Here is a 20,800-nt window from a genome sequence, read left to right on the forward strand (position 1 = left end):
ATATGAGGGTGAGCTACCACCTGAAAAAAACAAAGACTGAATTGAAAGATATGGACACGACATTATTGTTTCCGTGAACAAAAACAGAAAGACTGTGGTGTGTTTCTCTGATGCTTGGTATGAAAAACACAGAAGGGCGAGAAAGAAGAGCGACTTCAAGTAGTAAATGCAGTCGCCAATATAATTGCTGAAGATATAAGGTCTCAGATATATGAAACTGATCTGTATCCATGTCCAGAAAATTTCTCAACTGACATGGATTCTCTTATACCAGATACCCTCAGCTGTCCTGTTAAAACTGTTGTACTGAAGAACAAGAAAATTGATAAAAGTAAATGGGATAAGTGCACAACAATTTCACATGCTATTCTGACTGCAGCTAGACCATATTCTTTCATATCTCCTAAACAAATAAGCCTTTCTGTTCATCTAAGTCAAAAGTATGGTTCTAACCCCCTATCTTGGGATTATATGCTGAGGCATCTCTCTTTCAAATATCACCTTTACATCATCCAACCATGGAACCTCAGACTGACTCATTTACACAGTTTGTGTTTAAAAATGCTGATGTGAACATTTACATGATTGATGGATTCAACACTTTCCACAGTATAGGAGGGATTCAGTGTGTCATGCCTTTTCCAAATTATCCCTTCAAATCAGTCAATACAAAAGATCCCCTCTGCATCCTCTGTTGGACAATTTGGACTTGTTTCCATTAAAGCATTTGAAAACAGAGGTGCTGCATATAAAAGTTAGGGATTTAGCAAATATTAATGAATTTTCCACCAATGTGTCAGTAGCAACATTGGAACTCTTATGGCTACATGGAAAATGGCAAAAGAAGGCAGTGTGTTCAGGATGGAATGGTTACATGGAGAAATGTACTGTACACTTGCCATATGATGTGTCCCAGATCTTCATCTTCCCTTTATAAATTCTCCACCTACAGATTATGACCCCATATCCACAGTACTTAACCAAGCTGTAGAGAAATGAAAAGAACAGAAACAACAAAATTGCTTTGTAACCTTTGACCAGCCTTTGTATATGAAGGCTCGTGCCTTTGTGGTTAAATGTAATCAAGACTCACACCTAAGAAATGTTTTTGTATGCCTTGGTGGTTTCCACTTACTGATGTCCTTTATGGGTGTCATTGGCTACATCATGAATGGAAATGAAATAAGAGAACTTTTTAATACTGCATATGTAAATGCATCTGTTGTCAAAATGTTGACTGGGCATGCTTATGTAAGAGCTCTCAGGCCACACATACTTGTTCATGCTGCACTAGCTACACTAATTTTGGATGAAACTGATCTCTCTTCTGATGAACAGTCAACAATAGAAACAAACTTACAGTAGATTAACTCTCCATTAACTGACACTGAAGTGCTTTGCAAGTTTAAGGGTACACTGAGTTTGATGAAGAGTAAAGGTGCAACTGCAAAACTCTGGTTGCAGTATTTTGAAATGGTAACACTGGTAAAACATTTTATTGAAGCAGAGCAATCAGGTAACTAGAAACTACACCAGGAAACAAGTCAAAAGATGCCACCCTATTTTCATGTCAGTGGTCATTTCTTGTATGCAACATCAGCTCAGTTGTATCTACAAGACATGTTAGACTTGAAGGACTGCATAGCCTGCCCCAAAGGAATATGAAGACTGTTCAAAAGGGTTATTTTACATTAAGGTCAGAAAAATTTTCGTCTGACATCTAGTCTGACATAACCATTGAACAGACTTTGATGTGTTCCATGAAGAGTTCTGGTTGACTAACCCATGGTAGAGGAATGTCAGACTTTGTGCTAACCAGATAGGTTCTTGGAATGCCTATCAATTTGAGGATCACAGAGACAATTGAGTATTGTGATATTGCTTACAATACAGGAGAGCAGTATACGGATGCCAGAAAGGCTCACATTTCAAGAGATAACAAAGATCTTCAGCACTTTGTAGGTTGGTTCTTATCCCACCCACCATTTCTAGATTTTGAAGGCATTATGTCGATAAGCACAGGATTAACGGGAGATATAGAAACAAATCTTTGTAATGCTTATGATGCTAGAGTAGTTTCAATGTCAAATACTATTGGCAGTAACTTTGCAAAAGTCAAGTTTGGCCAGAGGAATAGAGTCAAACCCATAGGAACTACCATGACAGGAATAAAAATACGAAATTTTGCATGTCCAGTTGAACCTGCGATGTTATTTAGAAGAATTTCATTCACCAAGAACTCACATGAACTATTCAAACTTAATTTTGGGTATGAACTACCTCCATAACCCTTGTACATTTCTTATGAAATAGGAATGCGCTAAACCTCTTAGTGACACAAGAATTGTTGGCGACACGGTTTTTGTTATTGATGGAGGATTTCTGATGCATCGAGTTGTTTGGCAAAAAGATGATGATTTCAGCCATTCTAAAGAGGTACACTAAATATGTAGAGAACTACTACACGAGAAATGCCATTCTCATATTTGATGGATATCCAAACAATCTAGCAGATAAAAGTACAAAATGTGCTGAGTGTGCTCGGCAAATGATTTGTTCTACCACAGACACAATGTTTGATGAATTAATCCCTGCAACAACAAGTCAAACCAGGTTTCTTTCAAATGAGAGAAATAAGGGCCAGCTTGTTACAATGCTCACCACTAGACTGATCAATGAGGGTTATACAGAAAAACAGGCTACTGAAAATGCAGACAGACTGACTGTTGTAACAGCTATTGAAGAATCTATCATGGCTGAATCAGTAACAATCGTAGGAGAAGATGTAGACCACTTAATCATCCTTACAGCCTTGCTTGGATCAAGGTCAAATATATACTGTACATCTTAAAACCAGGCAGAGAAAATACAGAAAGCATGCTGTACACACCAACCTCCATGAAATTTGGATCAGTCATCAAGGACAACATTTTCTTCTTACATGCATTAGTGGGTCCAACACTACTTCTGCCATTTTTAGACAGGGAAAACCTAAGTTCATAAGGCTTTTGGGAAAAACATGAACTAAAAGATCTTGTTGCTGTCTTTAAAGAACCATCTGCTGAACCTGTAAAGATTGCTGAAGCAAGAAACAATTTCACTCTTCACTTTTATGGGCATAATGAATGTGAATCCCTTTTGATTTGAGATATCTGTGCTATGCTCAGTCACTCATTAAAAGTAAATTCACTTTGGCTTCTTTGCCACTTACAGATGCAGCTGCTTTATTTCATTCCCTATGTACATATTACCAAGTGCAAAAGTGGTTGGGAAATGACTTGTCACCAACAAATTGGGTTGGAATGCACCTATAAAAGGATTGGTTTCAGTCACTACAGATAAAAACCCAGCTCCACCAGACCCGCTCAACGTTGTCTCTTGCAAATGTGCTAGAGGTTAGATGACTGCCACCTGCAACTGTAGAAAGGCCGGATTAAAATATTCTGTGATATGTTTCTTACAAGGGGTTGTCATGTTCAAACTTTGGCGGAATTGATGATGAAACGGACTGTGGCGATCCCCTTGGTGCCACATTAGAAACTCCTTGATGTCAAGAGGGTGAAGAGACTCATGAAATAGAATAAGAATATATCATAGGAGGGCTAGCAACCTACTCCTAATGAAAAGTAAATACAGTTAAAAAGAAAGTAATCAAACCTCCCTGAGGAGGTTGGTTCATGGCCACCCCGCAAGGAATGAAGGCGTCAGGCAAGAGATAGATACAGTAGATATATACGTGCCAAGCTGTTATCTTACAACCATTCTACAAAAGAACTAAATTGCTTCTCATGACAGTACTTTCCTATGAAGAACAATGTACTACCCATTATGAGAAGACCAATGCTATCCTGGAAATCAATACTTCTAATTGTGAAGCAAGAACTGGTAAAGCATTGTTTAAGTTGATAATTTCATAATTAGGGTGGATGGTTGGGTGCAAGGGTGGCAACTCTGCCACTGAGCACTCACTGTCTGTCCTAAGCCAGAAACAAAAAGAGGAAGGATACCCTTGAGACAAATTTAGGAGATTGGAGGCAGGCATAACAAGTCACAAACTTTTTCGTAGGCTTGGCACGAAAACAGTGTGATATATCAAAAATATGCATAGAAGAATATTTATAGGAAATTTTGTGTAGATTATTTTACATATGGTCATATTTTCTGGCAAAGTGAGTTGAGAGAGAGAGAGAGAGAGAGAGAGAGAGAGAGAGAGAGAGAGAGAGAGAGAGAGAGAGAGAGAGAGAGAGAGAGTGTGTGTGTGTGTGTGTGTGTGTGTGTGTGTGTGTGTGTTACAAGGATTTTGGATGTCTCAAAGACTTTATAGTTCATCCGCGGAGACTTCACATGCCCTTTGGTAGAGGGATTTACTTCAAGCATTTAGAGACTTCTTATGATCTCATCTAACTTTTTCTTGAACTCGTTTACTGTGTTACTGTTTACTATATCTGCTGGAAGTCTATTCCAAGTATTCGCTATTTTGTATGTAACGAAATTTCCACATTGAGTGGTGTTGTATCTTTTCAATTCCAGTTTGTATCCGTTACCTCTAGACTAAAAGTGTGAATAGATTGTTGTAATCTACATTTGTTATTCCTTTAAGAATTTTGAGTGCCTCTATTAACTGTCCCCTTAATCGTTGAGTCTGCAGATCAAATAAGTTCAAATGTTCCATCCTTCCTCTCTATCCAAATTGCCTTAGTGTTGGAACTAATTCCAGTCCATCTATATCCCTCTGAATACTTGGAGCCCAGAATTAGGCTGTTCTGCTTTGTGCGATTGGTTTGAAAATGTGCAGCCATGAGAGTAATTATTAGGAAACCGCGAGTATGTGATTTTTTTAATATGTTAAGCGGTTTTTGTCATCGCAAACTACCAATACTCAAAGATTGATTCCACAAATAAGGAAGGCCAATTATATAGTGTATAGCTATGGTTGCGCGCTGAACTCCCCCATAGGCACGTGAGGTATTAAGCACTTAGGAAGGCAAACGTGCTGAACACCCTCTACAGTTGGCGAGTATCGGGTTAAGCGCATAGATATCAGTGTGCGGTGAACTCACTCAACTGTATGTTGTGGTGATAGGGAGATATAGCACATAGTTGTAGCTGCGCGCTAAGCTCCCTCAGCTGTTTGTTATAGCGAGAGATGGATCTAGTGCATAGCTGTGCATGCTCGCTGTACTCCCAATGAGGGCGAGCGAGTAGGTAAGTAAGCTTGTAGATCAGAGGTAAGCAAACCCTGGCCCTCAGGCCAAATGCAGCCTGCCAAAAGTTTTCAAGCAGCCCGCCAAGATCAAGTTATATACTGACGTTATTTGGGGACAGAATGTCAATAACTATTATAGCTGATAGTGCTCCTTCACTCATAGGTAAACATTCTAGCCTTGTGAAGTTGATTAATGATAAAATCCGGGAAGATTTTCCACTGTACAGCACGTTGTCTTTTCCTTTCATCATACATCAAGAAAACCTATATAAGTCTTCTTTAAAAATCAAACATGTTATGGATCCAGTGGTGCTTACAGCAAATTCAATAAGAGAACAGGAACTGAAACACAGGCAACTCCGAAGTTTCTTGGAAGACATCAAGGTAGATTTTACTGATGTGCTGTACCACACAAATGTCCGCTGGTTAAGCATGGGAAAAGTACTAAAGAGGGTGTAGGACCTCAAAGCAGTGAGTTTCATGTTTTTCAAAAAGAAAGACATCTCTTGTGACTTATCAAAGGAAATGGAGTGATAAATGGGTTTGTGATTTTGCATTTGCTGTGGACATAATGCAAAAGCAAATGAGCTAAACACAAAGTTACAAGGCAAGGGTATATTTACTCATGAATTGTACCAGGGAGTCTGAGTGAAAGTCTTTCAATAGAAACTTAAACTTTTTGCCAAGCAGCTGAATGAAATTTTTTTTTTTTTAATTTTACTTTTGAAAACACAAGCAGTTACATAAGCATTATCAGACAAGTACAGTTCCCAGTTAACGGCTTTAAAAGAGGAATTTATCAGAAGATTCGCTGATATCAAGGCAACTGAAGGACAGTTCGATTTGCTCAGCCCACCTTTTGTCTGTGACATTGAAACAGCTACTGAAGAACTACAAAAGGAACTGATTGATTTGCAAACCAACAACTCATTAAAGAGGATGTTTGAAACTAAACCACTGGTCGAGTTTTATGCATCTCTGTCCTCAGAAAAGTTTCAAAATATGAAGAAATTTGCAAGAATATTATTGTTGTTTGCCTCAACTTACATTTGTCAGCAGACTTTCTTTATTGTGAAAGTTAACAAGCCAAAGAACAGATAATTTCTCACAGACTCAAGTCTTCATATGGATCAGCACAACCAACTTGACAAAGGTAAATGACTGCAGTCAGATGCATCATTCTTATTGACATTGTTCTGTTACTTATTGAGTTACTTTGTTTTTCAAATAAATGTGTTTCATGTGAAGTGTCTGCTTTAAAATACTAATTTAAAAAGTAATTGCTATTTTTTTCTTTAAACACCTTTTCTTTTGGCTATTTTGAATATCAATTATTTTACTTAATACATTAAGCAGCCCTTAAAATTTGAGAATTTCTGAATGTGACTCTTACACTGAAAAGTTTGCCCACCCCTTTCGTAGATGGTAGTGCGTTCTGAGCTCCTCGCCCCGCCCCCCCACCTTACTGGGTGAGAGGTTAAGCACGTTAGGTTCGTCATTCTCTAGTCAAAGAACATAAGTTACTCCTTCGTAAGAGTTTAAAATTATTAGGACAGGTCCCGAAGGTCCTGGCCTTATAAAGCTCCATATAAGCTTTGTTGTGCCCCAAGAGGCAGCACTACGAAGAATTACAGCCTACGAGAGGTTTTTCCCTTTGTAAGAGGTTAAAACCATGAGGCACAAATCCCGGAGGGCCTGGCCACACAAAGCTCTCAAAGGTAGGATGTTGGCAATAATTCTAACGAGTTAAAGCTTAAGAGACTCGTCGATGGGAAAGGCAACAACCACAAGCGGTTGACAAGCATTACCATCTGCAGCAAAGACCCAAGGGAAAATGCTCATGAGACTTGTTTTGTACCATTAGGGTATGACGGCAATGAGCAGAAACTGCAAGGAGTCGCCTAACTCCTTTGTCGTCAAGTTCTGAAGAGCTTTGCTCCGAAGAGCCTTGCTGCTGTCGGCAATTCCTCCTGCAAGCAAGATTGCTGGACAGTGGCTGGAGGAGGGTAATTCTCCGTCGGAAGGAAAAGTTCCCCAACTGGAAACCCAGAAGGGACTCAGTCTGTCTCTGCTCTCTTTCCTACTCTGAAGCTATAGGAATGAAGGTGAACAGAAGCAAAGTGTTACAGTAAACTGAAACGCTTACGGAAAACCATTCCGTATATGATAAAAGGAATATTTATAACTTTAGGCCAGTTGGTTCTTAATTAGGGTTGTTAAACCGAATAAAGCGTAGGAGAACTGACAATGTTAGCTCTCCTCCGAGCCGAAATGCAAAGTGGCTTGCGTTGACTACTGTGGGTGTAAGCAGGGTGCTGGATCTACCACCCGCTACTGCCCTGCTAATCAGCGGAGGGGCGTAACACCTTGCTAAAAGTGTTACGGATAGTTTCAGCTGTCATCGAAATATATCTCCATAGTAAAAAGCAGAAAGGTTTGTATTTGGTGCTGGAATAAATATAATTCTATTGATCTGGCAAGCCTTCACATATATATTCAAATTCACAAATGTTAAGGGCTCACTGTACAGTACTTTGGGATTACGAGTGGAAAGGCCCTTACTTCCACAGACTACACACTGCACTAGTTTTCTGGAATCTTTACGGTACATCTCAGAATATGTATCTGTTCAGTCACCTGACAACTGAATTAAGTGGTTGGCACTGACCAGAATATGATTCGTCAGCCTCTGCTTACGATTGAACACTGCACGTTATCTCCCCCTTTAAAGCACTGGTAACACATGTTCCTATTCGTATTGTGTAAGTAGCAAGGTCAGCCTATTTAGTTTTACTTTTACATGGAGGATAAAACTACAGTGATAACAGGTATCATTCGAAGAGTCCTTGAGCCTTCAAGTTCAACAAATAACTAAAAGAGAAGCTACCGGTGATATGGAGGATAATGCAAAAGCCGGAGTCAATACAATTGTTAAAAATTATCGGGAAGAGAACCACCTCCCTTTAAAATGTCTGCTGGTGCTGGACAATGCCCCTGCTCACCCTCTTAACCTCGAGAATGATATCCTCCCAAAATATTCCTTTATCAAGGTTCTCTTCCTTCCACCTAACACGACCCCTCTCCTCCAGCCAATGGACCAGCAAGTGATTTTGAATTTCAAAAACCTATATACGTCTTCAAGAGATGTTTCGAAATCACTGACAGCACAAACTTCACCCTTCGTAAATTCTGATAGGTACATTTCGATGTAGAGATGTTTCAAAATCAGTGATAGCACATACCTCACCCTTCGTGAATTTTGAAAGGAGCATTTCGATATCATAATATGAATCAGACTCATCTATTAAGCTTGGCAGGAGGTTTCGAGGAGCACATTGAACTCTTTGTGGAAGAAGCTGTGGTCTGATGCCATCTCCGTACGAAGCTTTGAGGGATTCGACATCGGCCTAGCTGAAGGCAAAGCTGAAACCGTTGATGATCCTAAACCTGCTCTGCAACCTGATGTTGAGGAAATCGTTTCACTCGGGAGATCCATGGGGCTGGTCGTTGATGAGAATGACATTAATGAGCTTCTCGCGGAGTGCCAAGAGGAGCTTACAACAGACGACCTGAAGAAGTTGGAGGCCATGCAACTGAATGTCGTTCAGGAACAGTTCTCTGGTGGCGAGGCGCAGTTTAATGACATTTGCCCGAGTCATTTCAAAAACATTTTAAAAAGTACAGAAACAAGCTTCCTTAGATAATTATTGTTCAAACAGGCCATTAGTAAGTCAAGGTGAAGGTCAAAGTGACCCTAAAAATTGAAAAACTGCAAGTGAAGAAGAAATTGATGAAATTTAGAAAAAGCAAAATGTAAAGTGAAATAAAAGGAAAAATTAATTAATTCCAAGTGTTTCGTAAGTTAAGTGTTAATGTTTTCTGCCATTTGTTAATGTGTTTCATAAAGTTGAGAGTTAATATTTTCTGCCCATCGTTAATGTTTTCAGCCTTTTGCCCTCCTCCTCTGCCACCACTTTCACTTTCGGACATCGCTTCACTCGAAAGAAATAAGGTTCCACATTTTCGTATTAGTATTTTTCATTTATTATTGCATTATGTTCTAATATTTACTTCATTATTGGTATTAATGGTTAGATTAGGTATATTGAATGGTTCAAAAGTATTTGGCTCTATTTCATTGTGGTTTTACATTCATTATATAATTTAATGTGGTGTTTTCATAGAGCTTGGAACGAATTAGGCGATTTATATGTGAAACGCGACTCGTTGTACGAAAAAAATCATGTTATAAAAGCCACTTTGGAACAAATTAATTTCACATCCTGAGGTATTACTCTACTGTATTACCATTTGCTATCAACAGTAAAGGGCTATTACATTCTTGGTACTAGTATTAATGGTAAATCACAGATCACCTTCTCATGGAAAAAAATCCAAATGCTACATAGGCAATGAATTTAAACCAGAATAAGAGGATACAAGGAAACCATCCTTCAACTATGCAATATATAGTGCTTAAAAATTTTGTCCAAGACAAAATGAGGCTGTTGCCTACACAAAACCTGGGATTGTTTTTGCATGTATCTTTTTCTTTTTAGGGTGTTTCAAGATAACAAAATTGGCTAAATCATAAGTACAGTAATAGGTCAGTTTTGAAATACTGTAAATGAATTTCATTTAAATCACTTAAGGTAATAGTAAACTCAACTACAAACATACAGGAAAGCTTATCTGTTCAAGACACTTCATACTACTTACTCTTTCACGCAGTCTTGTGTCAACCTTGATTGGGGGTGGTGCACATGTATTTTGTTCTAAAATACGTTCACATGTTAAATAAGCCCTTTTTAAGTCACTTGCATATACACGACTAAAATTCTTCTTGCACAAGCTAGTTCCTGCCTGGAATAGAAAAATTCTCATTACTATACATGACATTGGTTAAAGATCAATATCTATCTAATTAGGGAAAATATGACAAATATAGAATCAATTTATATTTTTCCTAATTATACAAACCTGAGTTCTTTTCATATGGATATAAAAAATCAGTGCCAACTGGCATATAACTAAAATAAACTTTTAACAAGGTGTCAACAACCGTAAAGTAACCTGTAGTAGCAGGGATAAGTACCGCCATCCACCTCACTCATACCTTCTTCACTGATCGCAGCAGGGACTTCCTCCGGAAATGTGATGGAGAGTATAGTTTGTGTGAAGAACTCAGGTATTTGTTTCTTTACAAATACAATCCTTTGCTCTTTACAAAGGAGACTCAACACAAGGTGGGAGGAAATCTTTTAAACTGGCTGAAACTTTTTGACCCAGGATTACTGCATCTGAGCATGATAATGCAAGGGATGAGCATCCTGACACCACGTACACCAATGGCCTGTCAATACCAGTGGATTGATGGCCAATGTGGAAGTAACTATCAGTGTAACAATGTACTATAACTGGGATTGTCATGGCCTATGTATAATCCACAGGTTTAAGAATATAAACAAGTAGTGGAGGAAAAGAAAGTGAAAAAAGTGGCCTAGAAAGTGATTTAAAAATAATTTCATGTTAGAGACCGGCTTTGTTTTTTTGCGGATATCATGCAATCTCCAGCCTCTTCTGCCTCTGGAAAGTTGAGTATTTGATCTTTACATTGTATAAATTTTAGCTCCTGCCTCACAGTGAAATTAGGTTAAATTAAGTGAGAGAGCTTTGCCTTAACCGTAGGCGTCATGGGCGCTAACGTTCATTACGCATGAGTTATTTAGTTAGCCTGAACGACTTTCCCAGTGTTAATAGCATGAATATTTCAAAGCTATTCAGTCTTCGTTGCTAGGAAGTTAATTATATTATGCCAATTGTATTCTTGATAGTTTCGGCAATTTAGGTAACCAAACCTTGCTTGTGCTAGGCTTCCTAGCCTATGCATTTTAGTTTATTTTCATGCATGATACAATAGACATTCCTAGTGCAATAACATTAAATGAAGCTATTTAGGCAATTTATACGTGTAAGATACATTGATTGCATATATATATTCCTTTTCTGAGATCGAATACGAGAGAGTTTCAGCGATTAAGGTAGTCGAATCTCTCCCGCCGCTAGGCTACTAGCCTAGTGGTTTTAGTATACTTTCATACATGTTCCCCGGTTACCCTCAGGCGGAGATAGATATCTCCTAGAATTATCATATAAACCGATACTCATCTCCAGTGGAGATTTAAGGGTAATCCCTCCTTCCCTCTGAGTGTAGCCTTAGGCTACAACCCTAGTTAGTCTTGCCTTCGAGTAGACACTCAGGCTTGACTGGGCTAGTGTTTTCTGTCTCTTCCCTTGGCCGGCAGATAGCAGGCTTTGGGTTTCGGTCAGAACCTCAGAGTATATGGTCTTTTGTCAGCGGCCGGCCGGCAGTGTGAATAGTCATTCCCTTGCCGGACTAGGCTGCCGGCATAGGAGGCTAGACCTCCCTAGGCTGCACTTGAAGTGGTTGTATGATGCTGCCTCCTTCTCCCTGCGGTCTAGAAGACTAGTCCTGTGCTCGCAGACCCTAGGCTGAAGAATAGACATTCTTCTGCCGCCTAGGATGGACTGGAACTCTGTTTCTCCCTTGTTGAGAGGAGGCGGCATGTCTGAATGCCGTCCCCTTAACTATATTGGCAGACCCTAGGCTGGAAAATAGATATTCTCCTGCCGCCTAGGACCGCGCAGATATTGAAACAGAGTTTCTTAAGGGTATGGTAGGACCGGCAACCCTGCCGGCTCCTTCCCCACCTCATACAAGACCCTTTTCCCTCCCCCCTCTGTCCTTTAGTGATGACCTCGCCATCGCAACCCTTTGGCTGTCGTCCTACAATCTCACCACTTGCCGGCAGGTTGTGGGGCCGGCCGGGGCTCCTACATGCAGCGGCTTAGTCGCTCAGCCTTCCCTTATGGACGCAAGGCTCCGGGAAAAGCTGTTGCGGCTGGGCCGGCTGCCGGCGGGAGACCCCTATACTGTAGAGTGTTCTTAAGTCCTCTCTTGGACTGCCATCCACATACCAGTGGCCGGCAGAGACCGGCAATGGTTTGTGTTTGGGTGGAAACCTGAATGATACATTCTCCCCTTCCATTTGAACCCTCATTCTGGAGGAAGGCAGTAAGACTGAGTACTTACACCCTTATTTATTATTAACCCTTTTACCCCCAAAGGACGTACTGGTACGTTTCACAAAACACATCCCTTTACCCCCATGGACGTACCGGTACGTCCCTGCAAAAAAATGCTATTTACATTTTTTTTTTTTTTGATAATTTTTTGAAAAAATTCAGGCATTTTCCAAGAGAATGAGACCAACCTGACCTCTCTATGACAAAAATTAAGGCTGTTAGAGCAATTCAAAAAATATATACTGAAAAATGTGCTTGAATAAAAAATAACCCTTGGGGGTTAAAGGTTGGAAATTTCCAAATAGCCTGGGGGTAAAAGGGTTAATACACATTTAATAAGGTTCCCTTCACTCCTTGCTTTCTCTCTGTCTATCGGCTAGAACCCAGGTACTAACCTAGCCGGCAGATGCCGGCCGGGTTGATGCTGCCGGACTACCCCAGCCGGCAAGGCGCCAGCTGGACCAGTGCGCCGACACTATCCCAGCCGGCGTTGGAATGTGCAGCCAGGTGCTAGCCTAGCCGTCAACATGCCAGCTAAAACTACAGTAAATGATTATACAGTAGCCAGTATATTTGCAGTATAGAACATACTGCAGACAGAAAACTATAGTATAAATTATACAGTAGTTATTTTCCAACATACCTTGTGTATCCATGCACAGTCTATTGTTGAGACCAATTATATATGGAAAGAAAAGATTTCTTTCAACATACTGATAGATGATCAGTTACAATTTACCCTCATTATTAAAACCTTTGGAAAGTCAGTGTTAAGTAACACTTATCTATCCTTACAGGTTAGAATTCTTCCATTGGGTTTCTTGAATAGGAGAACTCTAGGTTTTAATTATGGGGGAGGTCGCAACAATTGGTTGGACAGGAAACACAAGTATGTGTCTTTCCTAATTCTTTTCTAGCTTGTCTATCCTAAGCTATATGCAATAAATATGCAAAAATATTAATAACAATATTTATATAGTTTATCAGGTGAGATGAACAACCGCATACTCATTTATTTTTTCTCTCTTTACATTAGGACCATCCCAAGTGCCTGAGACTCTTTTGCAACGTGAGGAGCAAGGACTTCTGTGGCTATGTAGAGTGCAGGGCTCATTCTCTCTGCTCCATGTCCAAGGGACCTCTGAAGTACTGGGACCCCCAGGACTCCAATGTTTGCAAGGCCTTGGTTACCGAGGCTTTTGATGACCCCAAGACAGCGGAGTCAAGGGATGCAGCACGAAGTAAGCTGCACAGATGGGTTTGTGGCTTTCAAAAGAATGCCTCGGGGCCTTACCTTCCGAATGAACGGATGCGTGCCTGTCTGTTCCCTAAGGCGACTGTGGAAGCTGTTATACCCCAGCCTCAACCTGAGATCCCTTGCGTCCAGATTTCAGTAGATACGGACATCTCTGACGTGATGAAAGACATCCACCTAGATGAGACGATGTCAGATGTATCTGAGGACACCGAGAAAGACCTTCTAGCAGAAGGTCTAGAAGAGGAGTCTACCCTGGCTCCCGAGACTGAAGAGGATGACGTCGAATCGGAATCCGTTTCGTCGGTTCCGGCCCCAAAACCAGTACCCTCTACGTCTTCTGCTCCTCCATCGGATGACATGGGTAAAACTTTGGCCAGTCTCATGGCTATGATGGAGAGTCTTCGTAAGCAGAACGAAGAAAGGGACACTGAAATGAAGAGAAGGATGGACCATTTCGCCGCGTCCCGTGGGTCTCAACGTGAAAGATCTTCCTCCTTGCTCCGATGTGAACCCGATTACCAAAGGGAAGATTTTCATTTCGGAAAAGCTGGGGGCTGTCCTCATAGAGGATGTCGACTTCTGGCCCAGATTTAAGTCTTACCCAGACTGCTTCGTCCGCTTGAAGGCCGAACCTGTGTCCAAGGAGGAGACAGAACCAAAAGAGGTCATAGTTCTTGACCATGAAAAAGCTCAAGCTCTGTTGTCAAGTAGCCTGAAAGACAAGGGCTTCACTAATTCAAAAGTGCCAGCCCTTAGCAAGAAACACCTTTCTTTTCTTGCTCCAGCTAACCTAGCCTTTCCCTTTACTGCAAAAGGGTTTAAGGTAGTAATGAAGGCAGTGGACGCAGTAAACCTTGCCCTACACTCGAGGAGTGTAGACCCTTATCCCTAGCCCTGCCTACGGACAATAAGGACTGGAAGGAAATCCACCTTACCTTCTCAGTTGGGAAGTTGGAGGCGGATATTGCTGGACGCCAGTTCAACGGAAACTTCCCTAAGCTGTCTGAATTTCTCTTGCGTAGGGAGCAAGAGACAAAGGAGAGACTTGCCGCATCCCTGTCCCTCCAGATTTGCTTGGAGCCAATGGCAAGCAACAACAGATCCCCAGACATGAATATGGTCGTGGCCAAATCACATTTGGCTATGGTGGTCAAAGACCTATATGGCTTCGCGCATGTAGGGAGTTCTTGTTTACTTCGGCTGTAGTGAAACACGAACCTAGGAAGCTGATAGCCTCCAATATCTGGGGAAAAGACCTCTTCCCGAGTGAAGTGGTCAAAGAAGTAGTGGACAAGGCCGCCACGGAGAATAGAAATCTTCTCCAGAAGTGGGGCATGTCGGTGAAGAGGAAGTCTTCCCCGGATGAGGGTCCCCAACCAAAGAGGAAGACAAACAGACCCAGGTTGCCCTCTTGCCCTGTCAGACAACAGCAGCAAGAGCAGCAACAACTTCCCGCAGTTCCCATGACCGCGGTGCCCCAGATGGTGGCACAACCCCAGCCAACTTACCAGATGGTGCCTCAGCAGCTGGTTGCCCAGTCACCAGCATTTAATCCTGCGTATGAGAGGCAGACCACTACCTTTCGTCCTAAAGGTAGAGGGTTGAAAAGGGGCTCCTCTAGATACCCTCCAAGAGGGAGAGGGGGTAAGGGAGGACGCATTCAAGGAGGCAAGTCCTCCGGACAGTCGAAGCAATGAGATGCTTCCGGTAGGAGGAAGACTCCAAAGATTTCAGGATCGCTGGACCTTCGATCCTTGGGCCCACAGCCTAATCAAGAACGGACTAGGTTGGAGCTGGAGGACAGCTCCACCACCATTTCCTCAATTCTTCCAACACTCCACCCCCGTACTGAAAGAATACACCCTAGAACTTTTGAGCAAGTGGGTGATAAGGAGAGCAAAGTCCATCAAATTCCAAGGAAGGCTGTTCTGTGTTCCCAAGAAGGACTCAGACAAACTCAGAGTCATTCTGGACTTGTCGCCACTCAACAAGTTCATAGAAAACAACAAGTTCAGGATGTTAACTCTTCAACACATAAGGACCCTGTTACCAAAAGGGGCGTACACAGTCTCGATAGACTTGGCAGATGCCTACTGGCATATTCCAATCAACCGCCCACTCTCCTCCTACCTAGGATTCAGGCTACAGAAGAAGAAATACGACTTCAGAGGAGCCATGCCCTTCGGACTAAATATAGCCCCAAGGATTTTTACAAAGCTTGCAGACGCAGTCGTTCAACAACTACGCCTAGAAGGTAGTAGCTTACCTGGACAACTGGCTGGTGTGGGCAGCATCCGAGACGGAGTGCATGCAAGCATCCAAGAAAGTGATCCAATTCCTGGAACATCTGGGATTCAAGATCAACGTCGGAGTCTCAATTATCTCCCGCTCAAGAGTTTCAATGGCTAGGAATACATTGGAACTTAAAGTCACTCCGTCTCTCCATTCCCCCAGGGAAGAGGGGAGAGATAGCGGATCTCCCAAGACTTCTGAAATCCGATATCGCCAACAGGAGAGAGTACTGGGCTCTCTTCAGTTTGCATCAGTGACAGAACCGGTGCTAAGAGCACAACTAAAAGATGCATCAGGAGTCTGGAGAAGATACGTATCAAACACTCGAAGAGATCTAAGAAGACCGATACCGACTCGACTACGATCACTTCTCAAGCCATGGTCGAAGGCCAAGAACCTGAAGAGGTCCGTGACCTTACAACCATCTCTACCTTCAGTCATCATCCATACGGACGCATCAAAGGAAGGATGGGGAGGTCACTCCCACCAACGTTAAGTCCAAGGGACTTGTTCTTCTCTATTCAAGACCTTCCACATCAACATTTTGGAAGCCATGGCAGTCTTTCTCACGCTGAAGAAACTGTCCCCTCGCCATTCAGTCCACATAAGACTGATCTTGGACAGTGAGGTGATAGTGAGATGTCTGAATCATCAAGGCTCGAGATCGCCCCAAATCAACAAAGTGATTTTGTCCATCTTCCGCCTAGCGGAAAAGAAGAGATGGCATTTGTCAGCAGTTCACCTTCAAGGGTTCCGCAATGTGACGGAAGACGCTCTATCCAGGCTCACGCCGATAGAGTCAGAATGGTCCCTAGACGCAGACTCATTCTCCTTCATCTTACGTCAAGTCCCGGAATTGCAGATCGACCTCTTCGCGACAAGCGACAACAAGAAGCAACCTCGTTATGTGGCCCCATACGAGGACCCTCTAGCAGAAGCGACGGACGCCATGTCCCACGACTGGAACAGATGGAACCGGATCTACCTGTTTCCTCCGACCACTCTCTTAATGAAGGTCCTCGACAAGTTGAGATCCTTTCGGGGAACGGCAGCTCTAGTGACTCCCAAGTGGCCAAAGAGCAACTGGTTCCTTCTAGTATTGGAACTGAAGCTGAGGCTGGTCCCTCTGCCGGACCCAGCACTGTCTCAACAGGTCCAGAAGTCGACTGACTTCACTTCATCACAGAAAACCCAAAGCCTTCATCTCATGATTTTCTCTCCTTAGCAGTAAAGAAAAGATTTGGGATCTCGAAAGGCAGTATAGACTTCTTAGAAGAATATAAGTCTAAGTCAACCAAAAGACAATATGAATCATCTTGGAAAAAGTGGGTTGGTTTTGTCAAAGCAAAAGGACCAAAAGAAATCTCAATGGACTTCTGTCTGTCCTTCTTTATCCACCTTCATAATCAAGGTCTGGCAGCCAACACGATAACTACGTGTAAGTCAGCTCTGACTAGACCTCTACTATACGCCTTCCAAGTAGACTTGTCAAACGAAATCTTTAACAAGATCCCTAAGGCATGTGCTAGACTTAGGCCTACAGCCCCTCCGAAGCCCATTTCACGGTCCTTGGACAAGGTCCTACACTATGCTTCTACAGTGAACAATGAGGATTGCTCTCTGAAAGACTTGACTCAAAAAGTAATTTTCTTGTTTGCTATAGCCTCGGGGGGCCAGAGTTAGTGAAATAGTGGCCCTATCCAGAGATGAGGGCCATGTTCAGTTCACAGAATAGGGAGACCTGAATCTTTTTTCTGATCCAACATATCTCGCTAAGAACGAGCTACTCACCAAGAGATGGGGTACAGACAAAAATTAATGGCAGTCCAAAACAAGCGAGGAGGAGGAGGAGTGGATACAACCAGTCTCCATCCGAGCCAAAAGTAAAGCGAGCTAAATCACCGCTGTGTGAACGGGAGCGGTAGCAAGCTCCCCCCCCCTACCCCCGCTAACTAGCAGTATGGGTAGTTAACCCTCGCTAAACTTTGATGGATTGTCATTTCAACTTCGCCGAAAGTAAAACCCCTATTAAATAGCGTGGTTTGTATTCCAGTTACGCAACAAATAACACTGTTTCAATGGGGCCGAATAGTGCCCCTTAACTTCTCGTTATAGCGATTCAACCTCCATCCATCTTGTGTTGAAAACATACTCCCTACCTAAAGGATGCTGGTTTATATTTCGAGTAGAAACGAATAACTGTTCATACAGAATTAACCATGAAACTTGTACTAGCTGTACTTCTAAACAATGCAAAAATTCTTTCCTTATACATTTGTACACTCACTCATAAACAACACAACAACAATGAAAAAACTCCGAATAGCATTACCACTTACCAAGACAGCTTGCTTTTCACCAACTGAACTTAATGGTATATCTAAATGACCTTGAATCCGGTGTTCTCGATTCGCTGTTGTCTCCCCACTAGAAATATAAAAAAGAAAGATCAGTGTACAAAAATAGAAAATGATAATTTGCTAATTAAACGTAAAAAAAATTTAATTTATGAAAAAAAAAATATTTTCATGGTGTACAAAAATGAAATTTGAAAATAATTTGCAGTATTCTTAACTATACTAACCTGAGTATGTACTATAAAATAAGTTTATTAAAGTAATTTGTATTTTACCTAACTACACAAACTTCAGTCTTTTAATTGGAGCATAACTTCAGTAATGCTTGAACAGCCAATAAAATCTAACAAGGTAGTTATAAGTACCAACTGGTGTTAAAGAAGCTCCACCCACTTTTGATCTTTATGCCTGGGACATGCAGGGTGGTTAAGGCGGGATAAGTAATGCTATTTGCTATTTTATAAATGCTAAACCAGCTTTTTATAAGTTGTTTGCTGTATAAGTACTGTGGTGGAATGATCTTCCTAATAAGACAGTTTAATCGGTGAAACTTCAAAAGCTCAAACTTACAGCAAGGATTTTTATGTTGAACTGGCAGACATTAAGTCTCTCTCTATTTAGTTTATATAAGAAAGATGACAAATTTGGAAGTAATTTGTATTTTTCCTAATACAAAGCAGTAGCTATTTAAAGGGGTATTACTTTAGGCAAAGCTGAAAGACGAGCCATTAGACTTTCAGCAAGGGTTGATCACCCACCCGCTAGTTAGCAGGGGTGTATTACCTAACCCGCTCACTCACACACCTGGTACCCCATGCCTAGAGGAAGGTTGCCCTCACCTCTGAGGGATTTAAGAGGCAGTACCATTTGGTCTCTAACCAAAGCCTGGACGTAGAGTAGTACAACATGCCCCACCCCCCCCTTTTCTTTTATGAATCTGGAGGGAGAATTCAATTCGGGGAAGGGCCGAGGAAGTCAACTCTTCAGCAAAGCTTCCATTTGTCAACAGTCTTTTTAGGTCTGTCTCCTGCCCGGGTCTCATAGAGACCCGCAAAATAGGGGGGAATCCTACTCCTGTTCCTATTCGTGCCACAGAAGAGGCTAGATTCGAAAGAATCCAATACAGTCTTGATGAATCCAAGTGAGACGATGACTAAAGACGTAACCACTGCTGGCTGAAAGTGCGTCTCGTAGAGGGATGACTCCTGTCATCTTCATTCTAGGATCCCGTCGATCTGCGGAAAAAACTTCTGCATAACGACGATGAACATATCCAAGGGTATCTGTCTCTGATAAGGAAGCTGGGGTATCTCACAAGATTTACTTCAGTCCTCTGATCTTGGTAAACTCAGGGAGAAGTCTCATTGGAAACGAGGGTCAGCCATCGAGTCTGTTAGGATCAGACCGTCGTACTGAAGTCTTCGGAGAACAAAGCTGATCCTGTCAAACTAGGTTGACACTAGGGTAAACCTTCTTGTGAGAAGTGCTAGATGGTAGAAGATACCTCCTTGATGACGACATTCCAGAATCTACGAGTAAGAGTCCTAGTAGTCGAATGTACTCAGCAAGTCCTCTAGACTAACTGTTTGTTTGACTATATGCCTTCTCGTTGAACAGAGTTTGAAAAAACTAACCTGTTCCAGGAGAAAAGGGACGTAACTGGAGAAGAGGCTCGGAGACCTCGATGAAAATGCACTGTTCTGTCCACAGAAATAACGGTTGAGACGGATCTCCAAGTGGATGTTCGGAATGCTTAGGTAAGGAAAGAATCGCTCTCACACTTCCATAGGTGGGAGAAAAGAGAGAGTATTCTTTCGTAGCTGAACTACAAATTCTCTGTCCTTGTTGGGAAGAGATACATACTCCAAACTTGTATGAGGAGACCCATCACACTAAAACCTCCTTGAAGACAAGAAAAAGGAGTTATCTCTTAAATAAGAACATCAATGATGTCCACAGCATCTATTTTCAAACCCCGACCAAGAGGCATTTTCATGGTGACAAGAGAATCACACAAGTTCAGTGATGTAGACAAGGTCCAAGAACGTGGCTTTGCTCTCTTGCGGGGGCACCGCTGTAGGCCAAGATCTTTCAGAAGGCGTGCTCTGACTCCTTCTGCTCTGCCTTTGAAACTTCGTACTAGCAGGTCTAGGAAGATGGTCATCGTCGAAATTGAAGTTATCCACCAACAACACATCATCTCAGGGCAGATCAAGATCATCCCTTGCATGGTGTGTCGCTTGCATAAACCCCAGCAGGGTTCGGAGATGGTCATCTAGGACCTTCTTGGAAAGGCCTTAATACCCTTGCCAAAGATTTGGGTAGAGTCTTGGCATCCTTCAGTTCCTTCCGAGGAGGAAAGAATTCCTCCAAGAGTGAGGGTCTTGAGCGGTCATCTGTTCGTGTCTCTCCTCCCGAGGAAGAGACATCCCCCGTAAAGGTCTGGATTTGATGGGGATGGGTGGAAAGACCCTGCCAGAGAATCCTCTACAAGAGGGAGAGATTCTTGACTCAAGAGATGAAGGTGAAAGCCTACTTGCGGTGGAGTAGGAACGACAATGTTGAGTCTCCACTTCGATG

At 42.1% G+C, this 20,800-nt stretch overlaps 1 protein-coding gene across 1 annotated transcript in view; it reads right to left on the minus strand.

Annotated features, from left to right (window-relative positions):
* LOC137631785 (fructose-2,6-bisphosphatase TIGAR-like) overlaps window positions 1-20,800 on the minus strand; it is a 135,330-nt gene that overhangs the window by 64,920 nt on the left and 49,610 nt on the right. The window contains exons 3-4 of the mRNA XM_068363744.1: window positions 18,203-18,290; window positions 9,926-10,069 (exon numbers count right to left, since the gene is read on the minus strand). Of these exons, the coding sequence (XP_068219845.1) occupies window positions 9,926-10,069; window positions 18,203-18,290 (232 nt within the window). The remainder of the gene's footprint in view (window positions 1-9,925; window positions 10,070-18,202; window positions 18,291-20,800) is intronic.

This window comes from Palaemon carinicauda, chromosome 40 (genome assembly GCF_036898095.1).
Source record: "Palaemon carinicauda isolate YSFRI2023 chromosome 40, ASM3689809v2, whole genome shotgun sequence".
NCBI lineage: Eukaryota > Metazoa > Arthropoda > Malacostraca > Decapoda > Palaemonidae > Palaemon > Palaemon carinicauda.